The sequence below is a fragment of the Paralichthys olivaceus genome, chromosome 13 (genome assembly GCF_024713975.1).
Source record: "Paralichthys olivaceus isolate ysfri-2021 chromosome 13, ASM2471397v2, whole genome shotgun sequence".
Lineage (NCBI taxonomy): Eukaryota > Metazoa > Chordata > Actinopteri > Pleuronectiformes > Paralichthyidae > Paralichthys > Paralichthys olivaceus.
Window position 1 is genome coordinate 11,629,706 of NC_091105.1, and position 16,449 is coordinate 11,646,154.

The 16,449-nt window shown below is 38.7% G+C and overlaps 1 protein-coding gene across 1 annotated transcript; it reads right to left on the minus strand.

Annotated features, from left to right (window-relative positions):
• Positions 1–1,433: 1,433 nt before the first annotated feature.
• On the minus strand, positions 1,434–15,915 carry c4b (complement C4B (Chido/Rodgers blood group)). The gene is made up of 41 exons (XM_020093531.2): positions 15,432–15,915; positions 15,050–15,239; positions 14,790–14,967; positions 14,613–14,683; positions 14,436–14,524; positions 14,265–14,347; positions 14,082–14,169; positions 13,824–13,947; positions 13,577–13,718; positions 12,801–12,913; positions 12,557–12,715; positions 12,310–12,477; positions 12,022–12,213; positions 11,560–11,703; positions 11,319–11,442; positions 10,913–10,984; positions 10,605–10,817; positions 10,389–10,503; positions 10,103–10,173; positions 9,866–10,005; positions 9,566–9,781; positions 9,378–9,429; positions 9,193–9,282; positions 8,906–9,109; positions 7,510–7,585; positions 6,587–6,779; positions 6,375–6,470; positions 5,854–6,016; positions 4,981–5,174; positions 4,730–4,885; positions 4,574–4,639; positions 4,411–4,501; positions 4,167–4,338; positions 3,965–4,055; positions 3,787–3,858; positions 3,613–3,715; positions 3,428–3,517; positions 2,887–2,991; positions 2,106–2,189; positions 1,864–1,996; positions 1,434–1,788 (listed from the first exon to the last, which is right to left on the minus strand). The coding sequence occupies exons 1-41, from the start codon at positions 15,500–15,502 to the stop codon at positions 1,647–1,649; spliced, it is 5,136 nt and encodes a 1,711-aa protein (XP_019949090.2). The 5' UTR covers positions 15,503–15,915; the 3' UTR covers positions 1,434–1,646.
• Positions 15,916–16,449: the final 534 nt, after the last annotated feature.

Consider the following 16,449-nt stretch of genomic DNA (forward strand, 5'->3'; position numbering starts at 1 on the left):
GAGACCTGTGCTTCTTACACTGTGACTTGCTCTGGTAATAGCTCAACTCACCTGGATAATAAGACAAAACATTTAAATTAAGATAAGACTAACTGTCAGTGTGATGTGGACACCTGCGTGGGTGGTCCCACTCCATCAGTGACTCCATCTGGCAGCAACCTCCAGTAAACAGCTCCGCCTTCCTTCCACTTCTTTCTGCACCATAGACCACCCTCAAACCGCTGACCCGGCCTTGGCCCTTTGGAAAAAATGGCCGTAGACTCCCCTTCAGTGCCTAAGGCTGTACTGCACACCTGAGAAAATACACCTGGTCATTTGAACATATTTCAGTTTTCACTGATGCTTCTTTGGTGTGTCAGTGTCAGTCAACACGTACTCATGGAACATGTGCATCTACAATAAATATGTTGTGGTGATTTACACCTGGATGTAGATCTCTGTCACTCTGTCTATGTAGTTCATATATTTTATAATTCTGCACACACAGCCCGGGTCAAAACTGTACATGCATAAACAACCACGTGACAAAATGAAACATGTAACACATTACTCCTGACAGTTTACCTATGTTTACTCATTACATTACAAACCATAGATTACTTTAAGGAGGCTACAGTAAAAAAAGTTTTTTTCCAAATACACTGTTGCTACTAACAAGGCACTAAAGTCATCCTGAGATGAAAATGTGCAATGCTGACGTCTGCGTATTTATTTACCCTTTATTGATTCAAATTTAATGAAATGTCTGATGGCTGAAACAGTGCAGCCATTGATCTGGCTGTGATTGAAGTGATGGTCAGTGCTCCCGTGTTGCTTACATTGGACCCGGCCTCAGAGATTAGAATAATATAAGCACATAAGCCTTCGCTTGTTCCTCACCTCTCCACCCAAACCTCCCTCCCTCTCCCTCGGCACTGCTCCCTCCCATTGCCCCCCTGGTTTTCTCCCATCACCTCTCTCTGCAGCACAAGCTCAACAAGTTTGTACATTATAATTGCATGGAAAATCTTTTTGCAGCATGTTTATAACCATATTTGAGAGGCCGGATATCAACTTTCTCTTATAGAATACTTTTATCCTTATGAGGTAATAATTGATTCTAATCCAGCAAGACTCTACTGGGAGCAAGTGAGCCAGTCTCATGAGCCTCAGACCCCCCTCTTCCTTTTCCTCACCTTGCAGATGTTGAGTAGGGAGGGGGTAAGTTTGAGAGGGGCAGCATTGAACACAGAGACCCCTCTCAGATCCTTTACTGCCAGTAAAAGAAAATATATCTATATATTCAACAGGAAGGCTAAATCAGCCCAGTACAACAAACTGAATCGCACTGTTTGGAGCGACATTAAAGAGCAAATGTACATTTTTGGGTGACAATAAGTTGAATTTCATTCAAATTCACACAACTAGCTGAAAAAAAATACACATACAAAGCCCCTTGCTGATGTTTTTATTCGAAAACTGGTTGCTGTTTTTCAGACATAAAGAAATGAAGAAGCGGTACATGTTAAAGTGATACTATGTAGGAGACTGAATAAGGCGAGCAATAATGTCTCCGCATTTGCAGATGCTTTCATGTTATAGACTCTTCATGTATTATGCAAAGGTTAAATATCGTAATACATGAGAATAGAGCTCTCAGATTTGATTCACTGTCTGCAGCCGTCCAGCTTGTAGTCGTTCACAAATGTTGTAAAGCCTCTGCAGGCAGCCAGATGAGCAGATCTTTTACACTCTCCATCTGAAGGCTTTTTTTCAACCCAGGTGTTTGATTCCAACAGATACTGCATCCTACAAGAAGAAGGAGCGAGTGAAAAAACAAGGGTCGATCAGCGCTGTTTCCGTTAAATCATTGACTATACTTACGCTCCACTGGAGTCGGTTGTGGAGCCATCTTTGCCCATGATCAGATACTTCTTTCCCGGAATCATCTCTCCTTTGCACTGACGCCTCTTAACAAACACTCGAACTGAATTTTCACGAACAAGCATATCTCCATCTGACGACAGATGACAGATAATATATTCATGAAGGGTCTTCTCAGTATGAATCAAATAAGGAAAAAACAAAGTCTGATCTGTGAAGGTTTGTAGTAACGGTTTACTCACTTGATCGAAGAACATCGATTATTCTAGAGTTGTATATCTCAAAGTTGCTCTTCATTGAAACACTGTCAATTTCAACAATGTACGCTGCAGATGAAATACAATTAACCAATTATTAATTACAATCAACACCCTGTAGTTGCATGACTGTGCTAACCAGTTCAGTTTCAGTTAATATACATTTTCTTCTCAGACGCATATGAGGTCAATGTGACGTTTGACCACTGACATCAAATAAATTCATTTTTGAGTTCAAGTGACACCTGGTCAAAAATGTGAAGAAATGTCCTAACAGCAGACTTGAGATATTATGTGCTTAAGATAACACATTCAAGAGGTAAAAGGTGTTGCGTGAAGTCACAGTGACCTTTGACCTTCAAATTCTAATCAGGTCATCCTTCAATCCAAGTGAATATTTGTGCCAGATGTGACGAAAATCACTTTGGACATTCATTATAGTTCACATGAGATTACAGTGGCTTGAACTTTGACCCCAGAAAACTAGAACAAATTCCCTCCAAGTGCTCTTGAGATATAGGTCACAGCGGCTTCTATCCATATTCTAACCAGACATTTGTACCAAATATAAAGGAAAAACCCCCAGGCCTTTTTTTGGAGATATCGTGTTCATAAGAATGAGACAAAGGGAAAACCTAAAAGCATAATACCTCCGGGTACTGGCTGTCGTTAGCATGGAGGCGTGAAAACCATTAATCTGAGCCATGCAAGAATGGAATTTATATTTAAATAAATAACACAATATTGTCGTCTGTGTAGTACTGACCATAATCTACTGTGGGGAAGAAGCAAGCATGTTGTAGGCGATCATTCTTCGTCAGTCTTCCAGTTCCTTCAGATCCAAACATAATTTTTTGTTTGTGACACGGTCCTAAAGAAAAGACAAACATTCTCAGTAGTTACACAAACCCCAAGTTTAAAAAGGTCCAGTGTGTAAGATTTAGCTCAAAGGATCTATTGGCCGAAATATAAACTAATCCCAGTGATGTTTTTACTAGTGTGTTTCATCTAAATTATAAGGATCTTTATATTTAAATACTTTATATTTACATCAGGAGTGGGTCCTCTCTACGAAGGCCGCCATGTTTTTTACAGCAGCCCAGACTGGACAAACTAAAGCTTTAGAGTTTTTATGACAACTGAAGCTACCACAGGTTCTCTTTCATGTTTGGAAGGGGAGGGTGAGATTCAGCTGCAACATGCAACTTCACCTTAACAAAATGTCACTAAATCCTACACACTGAACCTTTAAAGCTACATTTATTCACAGCTGTTTAGTCTCTATGGGTGTTGGAGGGAAGGCTCACTTTCTGCACACTGGCACACGTCCTCTGAACACAGTTTGGAGACCAGCTTGCTTCTCTGGGGGGCAGAGTAGAACACGGTACACTTTCGGCCTTCAAGGAAAAGCACAATTAGCTCAAAATTCCTACATTCAACTTAAATGTCCCACCTATCGTGACAAAAAATGCTAAAAATAGAAAAATCGTACTTGGTTCATAATAGTCATAGAACACAGCTGGAGCAGGCTGCAGAAGGCCGACAGGAACCATCTGTACGGCATCGAAATTAATACATTCCTTTGGCTTAAAGAGCTGGAGAGGAAAGATTTCTATTAGTATAGGAAATGTAAGACTTTGTGAATTTAAATGGTTTTCAGCCTCACCTGATTGTAGTAGATCAGCACCCTTCCATGGGAGACTTCATAATGGGAAATGTATTGCTCTAACTTTTTTAGCTGGGAGGAGGAAATAATTTAACTTTTTACATGATGTGCAAAATCTCTTCAACCACTTTCATTGAGAAGGATGACACAAATGAGGAGGAGGCAGAAATCCACTTACCTTTTCCAGATCCTCAGTTTCAACTTCAAATCCACTCAGTAGTGTGATGTCAGCAATCGACATTCCTGTGAGAGTGTTGTTCACACTGTGACTACACAGGAACACAAACAAAACAATGAAAAATATAGTCAGAGAAAGACACTGGTTGGAGTTTGTCATCTCTTCATGAATGCTTATAGAGCGAATGTGTCACAGAACTGACCTGACACAGACTGTGTAGGTGACAATCGTGTTTGAATTTCCGGTGGCATCGACATCTCTCTTGCTCCGGGTGCGATTATCAGACTGAGCAATCGCTGATTGTGGCACTGTCAACTCTTCTTCCTCTTTGTTGTTGTAGTCGTCATAGTATTCATACGTTTCTATGATCTTAGCTAGGGAGACAGATTTTTAATGTGGCTTTCAATACATTGAGTTGTGATTTAATATCAGTGACAAAAACCCACCGGTGTACTTTACTTTCCCCTCCACTGAGACACTGATAGACAGTTTGGCACACTCGTCCTTGGGATCCAGTAAATGGAAAGCCTTTACAATCTGCGAGGAGATTGATTTTCAGTAAATTATGGATCTTATTCAGCCGGTATAAAGAAAATGACTAAAACTTACTTTTAGTTTGACCGCTCCTTTTCCTGACAGCTGAATATTGATGTTTGTCCCTGCTCCCCCAAGTTTCTGTGATTACAGACAAAAGAGGACATAAGGTCAGTTATGAGGCAAAACATTTGTGTGTGTCTGAGTTTAGTCTGCAATGATCTGCAATACCTTTAGGTCTGTTTCCACCTTCTCCCGATTTACCAGCTCAAGCTTTACCAATTCTTTCCTTCCCGGGACAGTGAACTCTGCAATAATATTTGAATCGGGATAGCCAGGCCTCTTTAGCTCATACTCAGCGAGGGCTTCCAGTGCCATGATGGTATCCTGGACGTGGTAATAAAACATTAATAATATGTTAAGACACTAATCTGACAGTAAACTTGGACTTCATGAATGTAAGTCATTGTCAATCTTGTCACCTGTGATGATTTATAGCCTCCAAAGTAGTTTTCCTGGGTGACCAACCAGCATGCTGCTTTGTCAGCATCCTGGGTTTTCTGAAGTGCCACTGCAGTGAGTAGGGCGTAGGCCGTAGTCTCTACTGTGATGCCGTCAGCTTCATTTTGATTCTGTGTGCTATCATCTTTTGTCCACAGATAACAGCCATCCTTCCCTGATGGTGTAGAAATAGACAATAAGTAAACATTCCTTTAAATAAACATGATATAATGGTTGCTTAGGGGGTTTGGTGATACGATGATAATAGTATTTCACTCATGGAATTAAAGATAAATAAAGATGGATGACACGACAGCTCACAAAAAGTGAAGCCAACTCATCCTGATCACCCCCTGCTGCAGTATAGGTCATAAACCCCACCTCCTCCATGTTAGCAGATGGGATACTGGTCAAACTATAAAGTAAAATTACATGTTACATAGATTTTTTTCCAAAGATGTCTCTGTCATTTTAGGTAGTTATCATCACTATGCTGTATATGCAAGTGCTAAGTTATCCAGTAGCCTCATCAGTCGAGCATGTGTATTGCACATGACCTTGATACTGCTGCCCCACACCATGATCATTACTGTGCAGATTCTGGCTCCAAATGTACAGTTCGTATCCAGGATAACATATTCACTGATTTTGTTTTATTATTTACAAGATGACAACCTTCACATATGATGCATGTGACGAAACCTTTCTGGATTTGCTGAAACATATATTTTGATTATTTTGGATTTTATCTTCAAGTCATTTCTCAGTTGATGTTCCATTGATGATATGGAATAAATAATGAAATGGCCTATACCCATACCAATATACCGCCTATTTGTTTTGGTAGGACATGCCTTCGGTTGCCATTGCTTGAAGTTTTGTCCAGACACTTGAGAGATCTGTTCCCTCTGGCAGGCAAACGGCGAGGCAGTAGGCAGTGATGGCAACAGCGTATGGATGCTGAAGCGTCTCGAAGTGGGACATGAGGTATGTTGTTGATCTTGAAATACTTGCCTCCTGGTAGAAAGTAGCATAAAGGCAGTCAGTGCCTTCCACTCGTTAAACCATTCTCACAGAAGATGAACTGACAACAGTGTGTTAAAATACACTAAAAGCAATAAGCATTCTAAGAGTCACACCAGCAGCTCTGGGAGGCTGTGCTGAGGTAAAGCTAACATGGACAAAGTAAAGCTGAGGTCGATGGAAATGTCATTTGGATATTTGATGACAGAAGAAAGTTTCTGAAGAAATTTTAATTTTGACTTGATGTTGAAAAGTCAGGGATGATCACAGTCATCAGGATCTATCCTCAGGGCAATATACATTTAAAAAAAGTTAAATTTTGAATAATAAGTACGACAAGATTTTATCTCACCACAGCATTTCGTGTTTGACTGTGCAGGAACTGACGGGACAGCTGCAGCGACAGAGTGATGAAAGCCGTCATGGAGGCATGTTGGTCATTGCCTTTCTACATTAAACACACAAGCACAATGCTGCATTAAATCACTGTTGCTCAGTTTGTCACTGCATCTAAATCTGCTCTCATTCATATACTCTGACATGTACACTATACACTGTACCTACCAGGACATTTCTGTGTAACACAGGATGTGGGTCAATGAATGACCCGTCTGTCTTCTGTACTGAGAGCAGGTAACTGACTGAGTCTGTGATCTCCTCAGCAGGCACAACCCCAGTTATCCGGCCCTGCTGTCCTAAAGCCCCTGTCTGACGCTGTGCCACCAAGGACAGAACTTTTACTACGAGGGCAGTCACCCTGAGGACAAAAGAAAAGAAAAATAAGGAATCAAAGTTGAAGGAATGAGCTGACTAACAAGTTGACATACTAGAAGTTAAGAAAATAGATTTATCATGTGAGATATGTGATTTTATATTTAATCAACCAATCAAAACAGCACAGACATGGGGTCTGAAGACCAGATTCTCATTCATTTCCAATAGAAAGCATCCATCTCAAATAGTATATTTGCCATAGATATAATTTTTATGTTGCTAGGTATTTATAGAATAGATGCCTGTATGATGCCTGTATGAGGTGACTGATGGAGGACAAGAATTCTCTGGAAGACCAGAATGATTTTAATGAATTCTTGTCACACAACTCCACTTGACATACAATAGTACAATAGTGATGAGAATACCAGCTAAATTAAGTTGAATACTTACTGTTTGTAAGATCTAAGACTGTCCTGGTTTTTAAATGCTTTAATCTTATGTGTATAAATGTTATAGCTTTACCTTTTTATTTCAATGCAAACTGTTTTGGTGAGCTGCTGAACCAAAACTTCCTTCAAATACATTCATCACAATATGACTGCCAAATTTGAATGGCTGGGTTTCTTGGGACATGTGTTCTGTGGTGGAAGTCTCACATGTGAAGTGCTCAACATTTCAGGAATTATATAAGTGTCAATAATGAAGGCTCCAATATAAGCAGAAGTTAACAAGCTTACAAGATCATTTATGATACAGGGGAAAAAACTCACCAATTACTGGATGGCACAGAGTACCATGCTCCATAAGCTCCACCTGTTTTCTTGTAGGTTAAAATCCTGGTATAACCTGATTTAAAGAAATGTATAGCCTTGTTAGTGACCTGTAGAGGGGGCAATGTCCTTAACATCCCACAATACAAATGTGAAACAAGAAGATGAAGCAGAGGCCCTGGGGCCACCATAGACTCCTAGTTGAACTTTTCTCAGTTAGAATACATTGAAGCCTCCCTGTGGAGTTTTAGACTGTAGACTTGTGTTTCTGAGTGATCTAGAGGCTGAAACATCATTATTATGCAGCCGTTAGCTGGTTTTAGTTTTCTTTGTTTTCTGATTTGTTGTCACTGTCACTGAATTTTTTGCCCAATGTTTTGCTGGAGTCTTCACGTACACAGTGAGAGGTGAGGATCCAGTACAATTAGTTAAACATTCAGTTGATTTTACTCTCAGGTTTCTAACAAATATAATATAATATTTGAGAATTAAAAAAAATATTCTATATGATTTACTGGCATCTAATAATAATATTTTAATGTTTCCTCAAACACCAAGGAATGTACTTTTTATAGGTTGAAAAATAAACTTGTAATAATAAAATAATAAAATTGACAAAAAATAAACTCAGTAGAGAGAGTAGAGTATCTCATTTATATCTATACTATAATTATTAATGTGCATTTTAGTAAAGAGCTAATATAGGTTAATTTATCAACTTGATTTATAAGATGGACTCCAATAATGTGCTTCTTGTGTCAATGAGATAATGATTCTAAGGTTCATGAGGCATCTAAGGTCATCACAACAATCGTTTACCCAAAGTTACAGACTCATCAAAAGACTCATCAAAAGCTCACAAAGCTTTTTCTGTCCTGGTTCACAGGTTATGAAACAGTCTCGCTCTGAGGGTCAGGTCAGCAAACTCGCAAATCTCAAGGTTTTTTTTCCCCATCATGCTTTCATGCCTCAGTTTTCAGTTTTAACTGTGTTTGTTGTCTGCAGTTTAAACATTTATTCAAATGCTTATTTTTTGACTCATTATTTATCCGTCATTCTAACACGGCAATAAGATATACTGTATGTCTTATTTTTATATTTATTGAGCACAAATGGAAAGTTTGGCTTGATGCTGTAGGTCAAGAGGTCAAAAGGAATTCTTTCTGTGGGCACCATGGGCCTCCACAGTGAATCTCATAGCAATCGTGGCCTGTGGTTCTCAAGACACCTTGTTGTGAAGGTGCTAAAGAAGCAGACATAGTCAACTTTAGGGTCAGGAAAAAATAGCATTTAATGAGGGCCTTAGCAATAATATCAGAGTTTTGTGAGTTATTGTGAACTTTGTGTGTGCATGGTTCCAAGAGTTGGAGAAGTTATTCGATTAAGGCGTTCGTACCTTTGATAATTTTATCAATAGCCTCATCCCTGGCACCTGCAGGAAGGTGCAACCATTGCTCACTCAGATCAAGGTACCGCAGGGCTGAAGCTGTCGGAGCAAGTCGTACCATTGTCTGTTCCAAACATCCCGTAGGCAACACGATCAGGCTGGCAACTTTCTCCGGATTCAGTAGGTTTTTGGCTTGTGCCTGAAATCCATTCTCTGTCGAGTGAGAAGGTTGGAAAATCAAGACACTGTCATCTACACACACTTGTGAGGTGCAGGTGTATCTCTCATAGCAATACCTTCTGCTGAAATAAAGATATTGGAGCTGGACTCTGGGATGACTTCATCTGGTAGTGTTCCATCATAAAAGATGGTATTTGTGCTCTTCCCTGTTATGACAGAGAAAAATAAACTGATTCAAGCAAATGGTGTATCTGAGAAAAATAATAATGACTAAGCATTGATGAAAACTGAAACAACTTACCATCTAAGTTAATCACTCGGGTTTCTTCTACTCTCTTTTGTAATCCTTCAGTCTACATAAAATAACAGGAGCCAAATTACTTCGCTTCCCCTACATGTCGCCATATTTGTTCTTTTATTATTTCTTTTGGTCTCTATTGTAAAAAGGTGATTTAGATTATGAGACTAGACAAATTCTTTGTCACTCACCCACACATTCAAAGTCTTTTCAATTGCATCCAGTCCCATCTCATTCTTTATATCATAGAGACGTATTTTGATGGGTATGGAGCCTGTTACCATGGGGACTGCAGAGAAAAAGACAGACTGGGAAGACTGTGGCTTCACATTGATGTTAACAAACCCGGTGGTGGTGGCGGAACCAGGGGAGCAGAGTCCTTCGGTTTGTTCCATATGAACAGCCACCTGTGATAAAAACACAGAGAATTTCAGTGTTTTGAATTTGACCTGTTTAATTGGTACTTAACATCAGCAGTAGGTTATAGCTACCTCCAGCGGGCTATTGCCATAGTTGTAGATAACAGGTGAAATGAATATTTGCTCGTATTTTTTCACTGAGTAAGGCAGTCTCAGAGACACAAACGTCTTCTTAAAGGCTCTGACCTCAGTCGGTTGAACCACACAAAAACCTTAAATGAAACACAGAGTCAGTGAGTTGCAGTTATTAATAAGGAACTTTAGCTGAATATCCATTATGCATTTGTGAAATTGGGAGCATTGTATCACCATTGGCTGCAGATAATGTGATGACCTGAATTTCCCATGTAGTGATGGAGTCGGGCAGAGTCAGAGGATACCTAAAAGATAAAACGCTGTTAAATGGATTTATCCAGATTCATTTACACTCTTAAACAGTAGGAAAAGCGGGAATTCTCACATTGATGATATTAGTAGCGACAGATGGAAACAAATGTAAAGGATATAAACTAAATGATGTGTCAGCAAATGTTTTAATGTCTTTATTGACAATATTTCATTGTAAAATATTATATTAAAACCAGAGACCTCTTACCAGTATCTATCATTTACGTCAAATTCAGTGAATGCAAAGCTGGGAGGGAAATATCGTCGAATGTACTGAGCAGCAGTGTCCAAGAAGAACTGTTCAATGTCATCTTCACTTGCAGCTGAAGTAGAAAGACAGTAGAGGATGAAAGGTTTGTTTCTTAGTTCTGTTACATTCATGCCACAGCTTTTATATGAGATATTAGATGTGATTTCATCTCACTCCGGCCAAGTCCTTTCTGGGCATCCTCTTGTATCTTTTTGTGCCTCAGACGCTCTCCCTCCAGGCAGCAATTTAAAAAGGCTTTTACACACTCTTCATTTTGCTGCACCAGAGAAACCCTCTTTGCTCTTTCATCACAGGTCAGTCTCATGGGGATGAGAGAAAACCCTTGACTACAACAGTCCTGAAGTTTTTCATCGGAAAAGTTCGTTTCTGAAAGTGAAAAATGTCATTTTTGTAAAATGTTTTTGCCAGAAGTATGTCACATTATCACAAACTAAAGTTGTGATGCTACAACAAATTCTTACTCAAGGCCATCAATTCCAGCTGAAGGTCCAAAGAGCGTCTCTGTCGTGCAGATTGTGAACCACAGCGAAGATCTGGAAACATAGTTTACATAACAATTGAAAAGCTCATGGGATAGGCCGAATAGTTTCTTTTATGTTTAAGTGTGGATGGTTGTTGGTATAATCATTGATTGAAACTATGATTTCTGCAGTGGTGATTGCAGATACCTAAGGCCTTGGTTAGCAATAGCAATAAATATCTAAATATACTAAACACAGTTTTAACTATAATTTAATTTCTATTCAATATGGCATCAAGGTATAACTAAATGTTTCATTGGTATCAGAGCAACTTCTCATCAGTGAAACAGTATTCAGTCAATATAGGTTGTGAAATTTACATTAAAAAAAAAAAAAATTGTCTTACCTTTTCTCCACACTGACTGAGACTGAGATACAAAAGACAGACCAGCATCTTTTAATATGGACGCTGAGTCAGATCCTCCACCATATGAGCAACCAAGGTCGTACGACTGCATAGCAGAAAACACCTGAAAGAGGGGAGCAAGCTCCTGTATTTAATGTATTCTAAAATATAGAATGAATAAAAAAAAACAAGATCTATGTGTTTGAAGGGAGTATGTACAAGGTGCTTTTGAAAGTTCCACCTGTTTGGCTGTGAGTTTATTATCAGCATTGAGAGCGTAGAAGGCCTTATCCACAGCGAGCAGAGCAACTCTGGCTCTCTGACCATGTAGGTCAAATTCTAGCTTCGAAGGTTTTCCAGGTTCAGAGCTTCCTTTTTGTTGAACCTGAATGAAGCAAAGACATTTCAGAGACATTTAAATGTTGTTGACAAAGGTCAGATTAAAACAAAACATCAAGATATACACATGAAAACCCGTTGGTTAGGGTTGTAGGGTTATGTGTTTTGAGATGGCACCCACCCAAGTCAATTTACAGTCTTCAGATTATTTTGCCTGTGTGACACTCCCTCTACCTCGTTTATAACAAATTCAAAACTATAAAACAAGTGTCTCAGTTAGATTGAATCACTCTTTTCAAGCACACAGTCTATTCAAAATAGTTAAAGTTCTGTTTGTCCACTGTTATCTCTTCTGTTTACTCACCTTGACCTTTATCTCACATTCATCCCTGACATCTACCCACACTGAGTCAGAGATGATGTCACCACGCTGGTTGTGGAAGTAGCCTATCAGTCGGAAGGTTGGAACCATATCATGTGTTATCTGCAGGTCGTTCTTCACTGAGCTGCCAATTGGGACGGATCCCTTTGTAATCAGGGTGCCGCGGCTCAGTACCTGCAGCAGAGACAGACAGAAATGTTTTTCTCATGACAAACTGCGGCTCTTCTTTCTTAAAATGTATCGTGTGGTAGTCAGTCTGATGTGGCTCACCATGTAGTATATATACCCATCTGTTGGGCCATTCAAGGTGTTGTAGGTTACTGTAAGTATGTCTTTCACAGAGTACAGCTTGTTGGTAATACTCATGTAAAGGTAGCTGCCACTTGGAGATGAAGCAGGTTGAATTGTTTTCCTCTGATGCAGGTCGTCTGCAGTCACCTTTTGAAGCCAAAAGATGGAAACAGTTAAAACTGAACAAAAAAAAATCTGAGATCTTCTGAGTTTGGGGGAAACTAACTTCAACAGTAATCGCAGCTGCACTGTTAATATTAAAGGTATGAAACACTGCCCCCTCCTGGTTGGTAGTGTCTTGCTTAGGTAGCTCTGAAGATTCTGGTAGGACAATCCTGACTGGCACATTAGGTGCTGGAGACCCATCTGGGAGACGCATGATCACCTGTAACAACAACAAACACAATCTTTTACATAGAAAGCCACAACAGTAACGTACTCAGCTATGTATCCATTAGTGACATACATACCACCACATCTAGTGTGTATCCAGGAACGAAGTGTGAGCGAGTTCGAGAGAGATCCATGGTGTATTTGTGGGAGAGGACGGGAAGATAAACTTCTGCCTCTTGCATTTCACCACCTGAGCAAAAGAAATTACACACAGTTATATCAGCTGCAATGAAAATCACAATCACTCCCAAAATCTAAATAAATTATTATTATAATTGTTTGTTGAGGATATAGACAGTTTTTCATGTAATTTATTTTTCCATAAATATGCATATACATATAGTGATACCATGTATGTAATATGTAATATTCAATGTTTAATTATTCAGTCAAATTGGGTACTTGAGGATTCCTAATTAGCTACTATATCACTTAAATATTTCTGTAGCTATAATCCCAAAAAATATATGACTATATTTAATGAAACCTACAAAAGTGTCAGCACCCTTGAAGTTTACAACAGGTTGTGTACAAATGGAATGAAACATTGATGTGTCCTAAATTATTGGACACCATATTAAAACTATTAATTAATATTAATCTAGTCATCTGGCCATTTACCTCCAAACATCAACTTTACAGAGCAGAGCACATGCCGCTGTACACAAAACCCAACATATTATACAAATTGGTAAATAAATATAATTCTCTTTCTCTACGACATAATAGGTCAACAAACAAGATATTTGATGGAAACATATTCTTCAGAAAAATGCCTATTAATTACATTTTTAACCCCACTGAGTGTTTTTATACTTGAACAATGGTATGTAATATGTAATATGTCCTTTACTGTTTATGTTGGTGACGAATATTCCCAAATAGACTTGTGCTTCATTTTGCTGTAAATCTGAGAGGGTCAGGTTCATGTCATTCTGGAGTCGCTCATTTAATTGTGCTTTATGGAGAGAAACTGTGGCCGTTCCATCTTGGACCTGCAAGAAATGGCAAAAATGTTTGCTTTTCAGCTAATGAAGTGCTTAATCAAAAAATCTGATCAGATCTTTTAATACATTTTGGATAGAAATCTGTTTTCTTACCGAGCCAGTCAGCTCTAGTCCCCTAATAATGACAGTCTTCCTTTTTTCACCAGAAGCTCCACCTTTTATTAACACGCCAAATTTGCAGTGGTAAGCTCCTGTAACTTTCTCACCATGGGAATACCTAGGGAGAAAATCTTGTTAGTTTTGAGGTTAAGGCAGAAACAAAATGTAAAACATTTAAGTTTAAGGTTAGCCTCTGTTGTCAACCAATGCTCGACAATAAGCAGACTTAATGGCGTATTGATCAACACTTACATGGCCGAGATAGTGAAGACAAACTCTTCAGCCTTCATCAAAACGTATTTCTGCTCCATTTTGATGTTCACCTCAAAACTTGGTAAAACTATAGAGTGTGTAACAATAAAACATTCTTAGACTGAAGTATTGTATATCACAGTTTTTTTTTTAATGTATACTTCAACAGAACTCGAAGCTTACCAAATGTTTGGACTTTGAACTCTCGAGTAGCAGCATTTGCTTCGTCTTCATCATAGTGAGCTGTAATCTTCCATGTGCCCGTTCTTGGTAAAAACAAAATGTGTTGTTGTGTCAAAGTTGCTTGTGCTGTTAGTGTAAGTAAAGGTTTATTGCAATTATGTCTAAACGTACCCAGAAACATCAGGTATGGGGAAAGTGTCACTGATTATACCTCCCTGTGTTTTCCTGGAGGACTTCATTATTCTGTTTCCAGCTGCATTCTAACAGAAAACAATATAAGAATGAAACATTTGTTTACAACTTCAATTCAAAATGCAATTTATTCCTAAAGAAAATGTGCGTACTTACAAATACTGATGTGTGCAGCGTTCCCTCATAAGGCCTGAGCGTGTGGTCTAGAGTGAATATCCTGTAACTCACTTGAAGAGATAATGTCAACGTAAATTGATTTAAATATGGATATAGAATGTAGATTTATTTCACATTGTTTTACATCTCAATTTCAATTTGTTGCTTTCTTCTTACCTTTCTCTTTTAGGTTGTACATTGGCTGATTAGTCTGAATGAAGATATAACCCCTGTGTTTTGATACAAGGACCCTGGTAAACTTCCTTTTATCGAAGGTTGGGCTCTCTGCCACTAACAAAAGGTACAACGGTTGATGTTTTGGAGGCGGAAATCTTGACATAATTCTACTGTCTATCTGTAAAAGATACAGATTTAAAGTTGAGTTAGTGACATCTCAGTCCTGTCTTGATTGTTTGCTTTTTTGTGTGAGTCAATACCATGAGCTCAGCTGTTTCGTTGTCCTGTTGGTCGAAGCACCTGACGATTTTCTTCTCAGACACAACTGTGTTGGAGCTCTCATGCTCCAGGTAGAGAGTGACAGGACTGTTGAGATGAGGCGCCCCCATCTGGACAAACACTTTCTCATTAACTCCCACATGAAACACATTTGGAGCTGAGATGAAGAATCTGTGCAGAGAGGTGGAAAAGGATCTCGTATTTCATATTCAATAACATCTTTAGCTATGGATTAAGATCTGCAAAGTCTTATCCATTACATTATGACAAAATAATCATTCATTATATTAAACATACATAAATAATTCACTTTCTTTGCATCAAGCCACGTTGGCATTACATTGCATTATAATAAGGTGTTACCTGCTTCCTGTTGAGCATCCTGTTTCCACAGCGACGATCAGGAGCAGCAATGAAACGGCAGGACACTTCATTGTGCAGCTTCTGTTTCTTTGCCTGCTCTGACACAATGTGTGGATCGACTGGGATTTTGTGCATTATCCACCCCAGTGTTTCTCAATCTTTGGATCTCTCAGTGCCCTCCCTCTATTTTTTCCCTCTTAGGAAAACTTAGAAATATGAATCCTTCCTCAGTCACATGCGCAAAATGGAAATACATAAAGTGATAAACTCATCCTACTGCCACATGTTATGTTTACCAATATAAACTAATGAGTGGCATATACTATATGGCTCAGTCATGTGTCAATTTCTGCCTAAATGAAAGTAGGTGATCTAAACTGATTTATGTAAAATACCAGGTTAATAATACAGATCAGATTTTATATTTCAGATTAAAACATGTTTGACTCTATTGAAGTTAATTTCATGGCACAACTCATTGTGCAAGATAAAAAGAGTTTGTTTTTGTTTCACAATGTGTACTCGTCCTCCCATTGGTTGTTGCAAGTTCTATTTCCCTTAAATCATGTGATTTACAAGAAATTCTGTTTTGATTCCAGAGTGAGGAAGGAGTGAGCAAAGTTTACTCTCATGATCCAGGAACAGTTTTTATTTGTAGCTTCACTTCTGTGAATCACATTCTTTTAATGTGTCATATCAATAGCTGCTCAAGCTTCTTATATAACTCAATATAAATATTTACTCATAATTACTCTAATCTTCATTATCCATGTAGTAATCAGTTAACTGATGGTACTCTGAAGGGCAAAAGCTGCCACACTCTGCTGTAAACTGGTCAAATGGGGAAGTGTGATGAATGACAAAGACACGCAGACAATATCAGGAACTTTATTTATCCACATGAAAAGCTCGATGACAGATGTGGTGAAGAAAGTCATGAAATGACTGTCTTGTGTTACAGGAGGCATCAAGATATTCAACATAAAACATGGGACAGAAAGTTACCTGCTTTTTAAAC

Bases quoted from the DNA above. Each gene is read 5' to 3' on its own strand.
- c4b (XM_020093531.2), bottom strand. From the start codon at position 15,502: ATGAAGTGTCCTGCCGTTTCATTGCTGCTCCTGATCGTCGCTGTGGAA. The intron at 10,504-10,604 runs GTGAGATGAAAT...TTTCTACTTCAG, and splicing joins CCAGAAAGGACTTGGCCGGA to CTGCAAGTGAAGATGACATT. The intron at 1,997-2,105 runs GTGAGTAAACCG...ATCTGTCGTCAG, and splicing joins AATCGATGTTCTTCGATCAA to ATGGAGATATGCTTGTTCGT.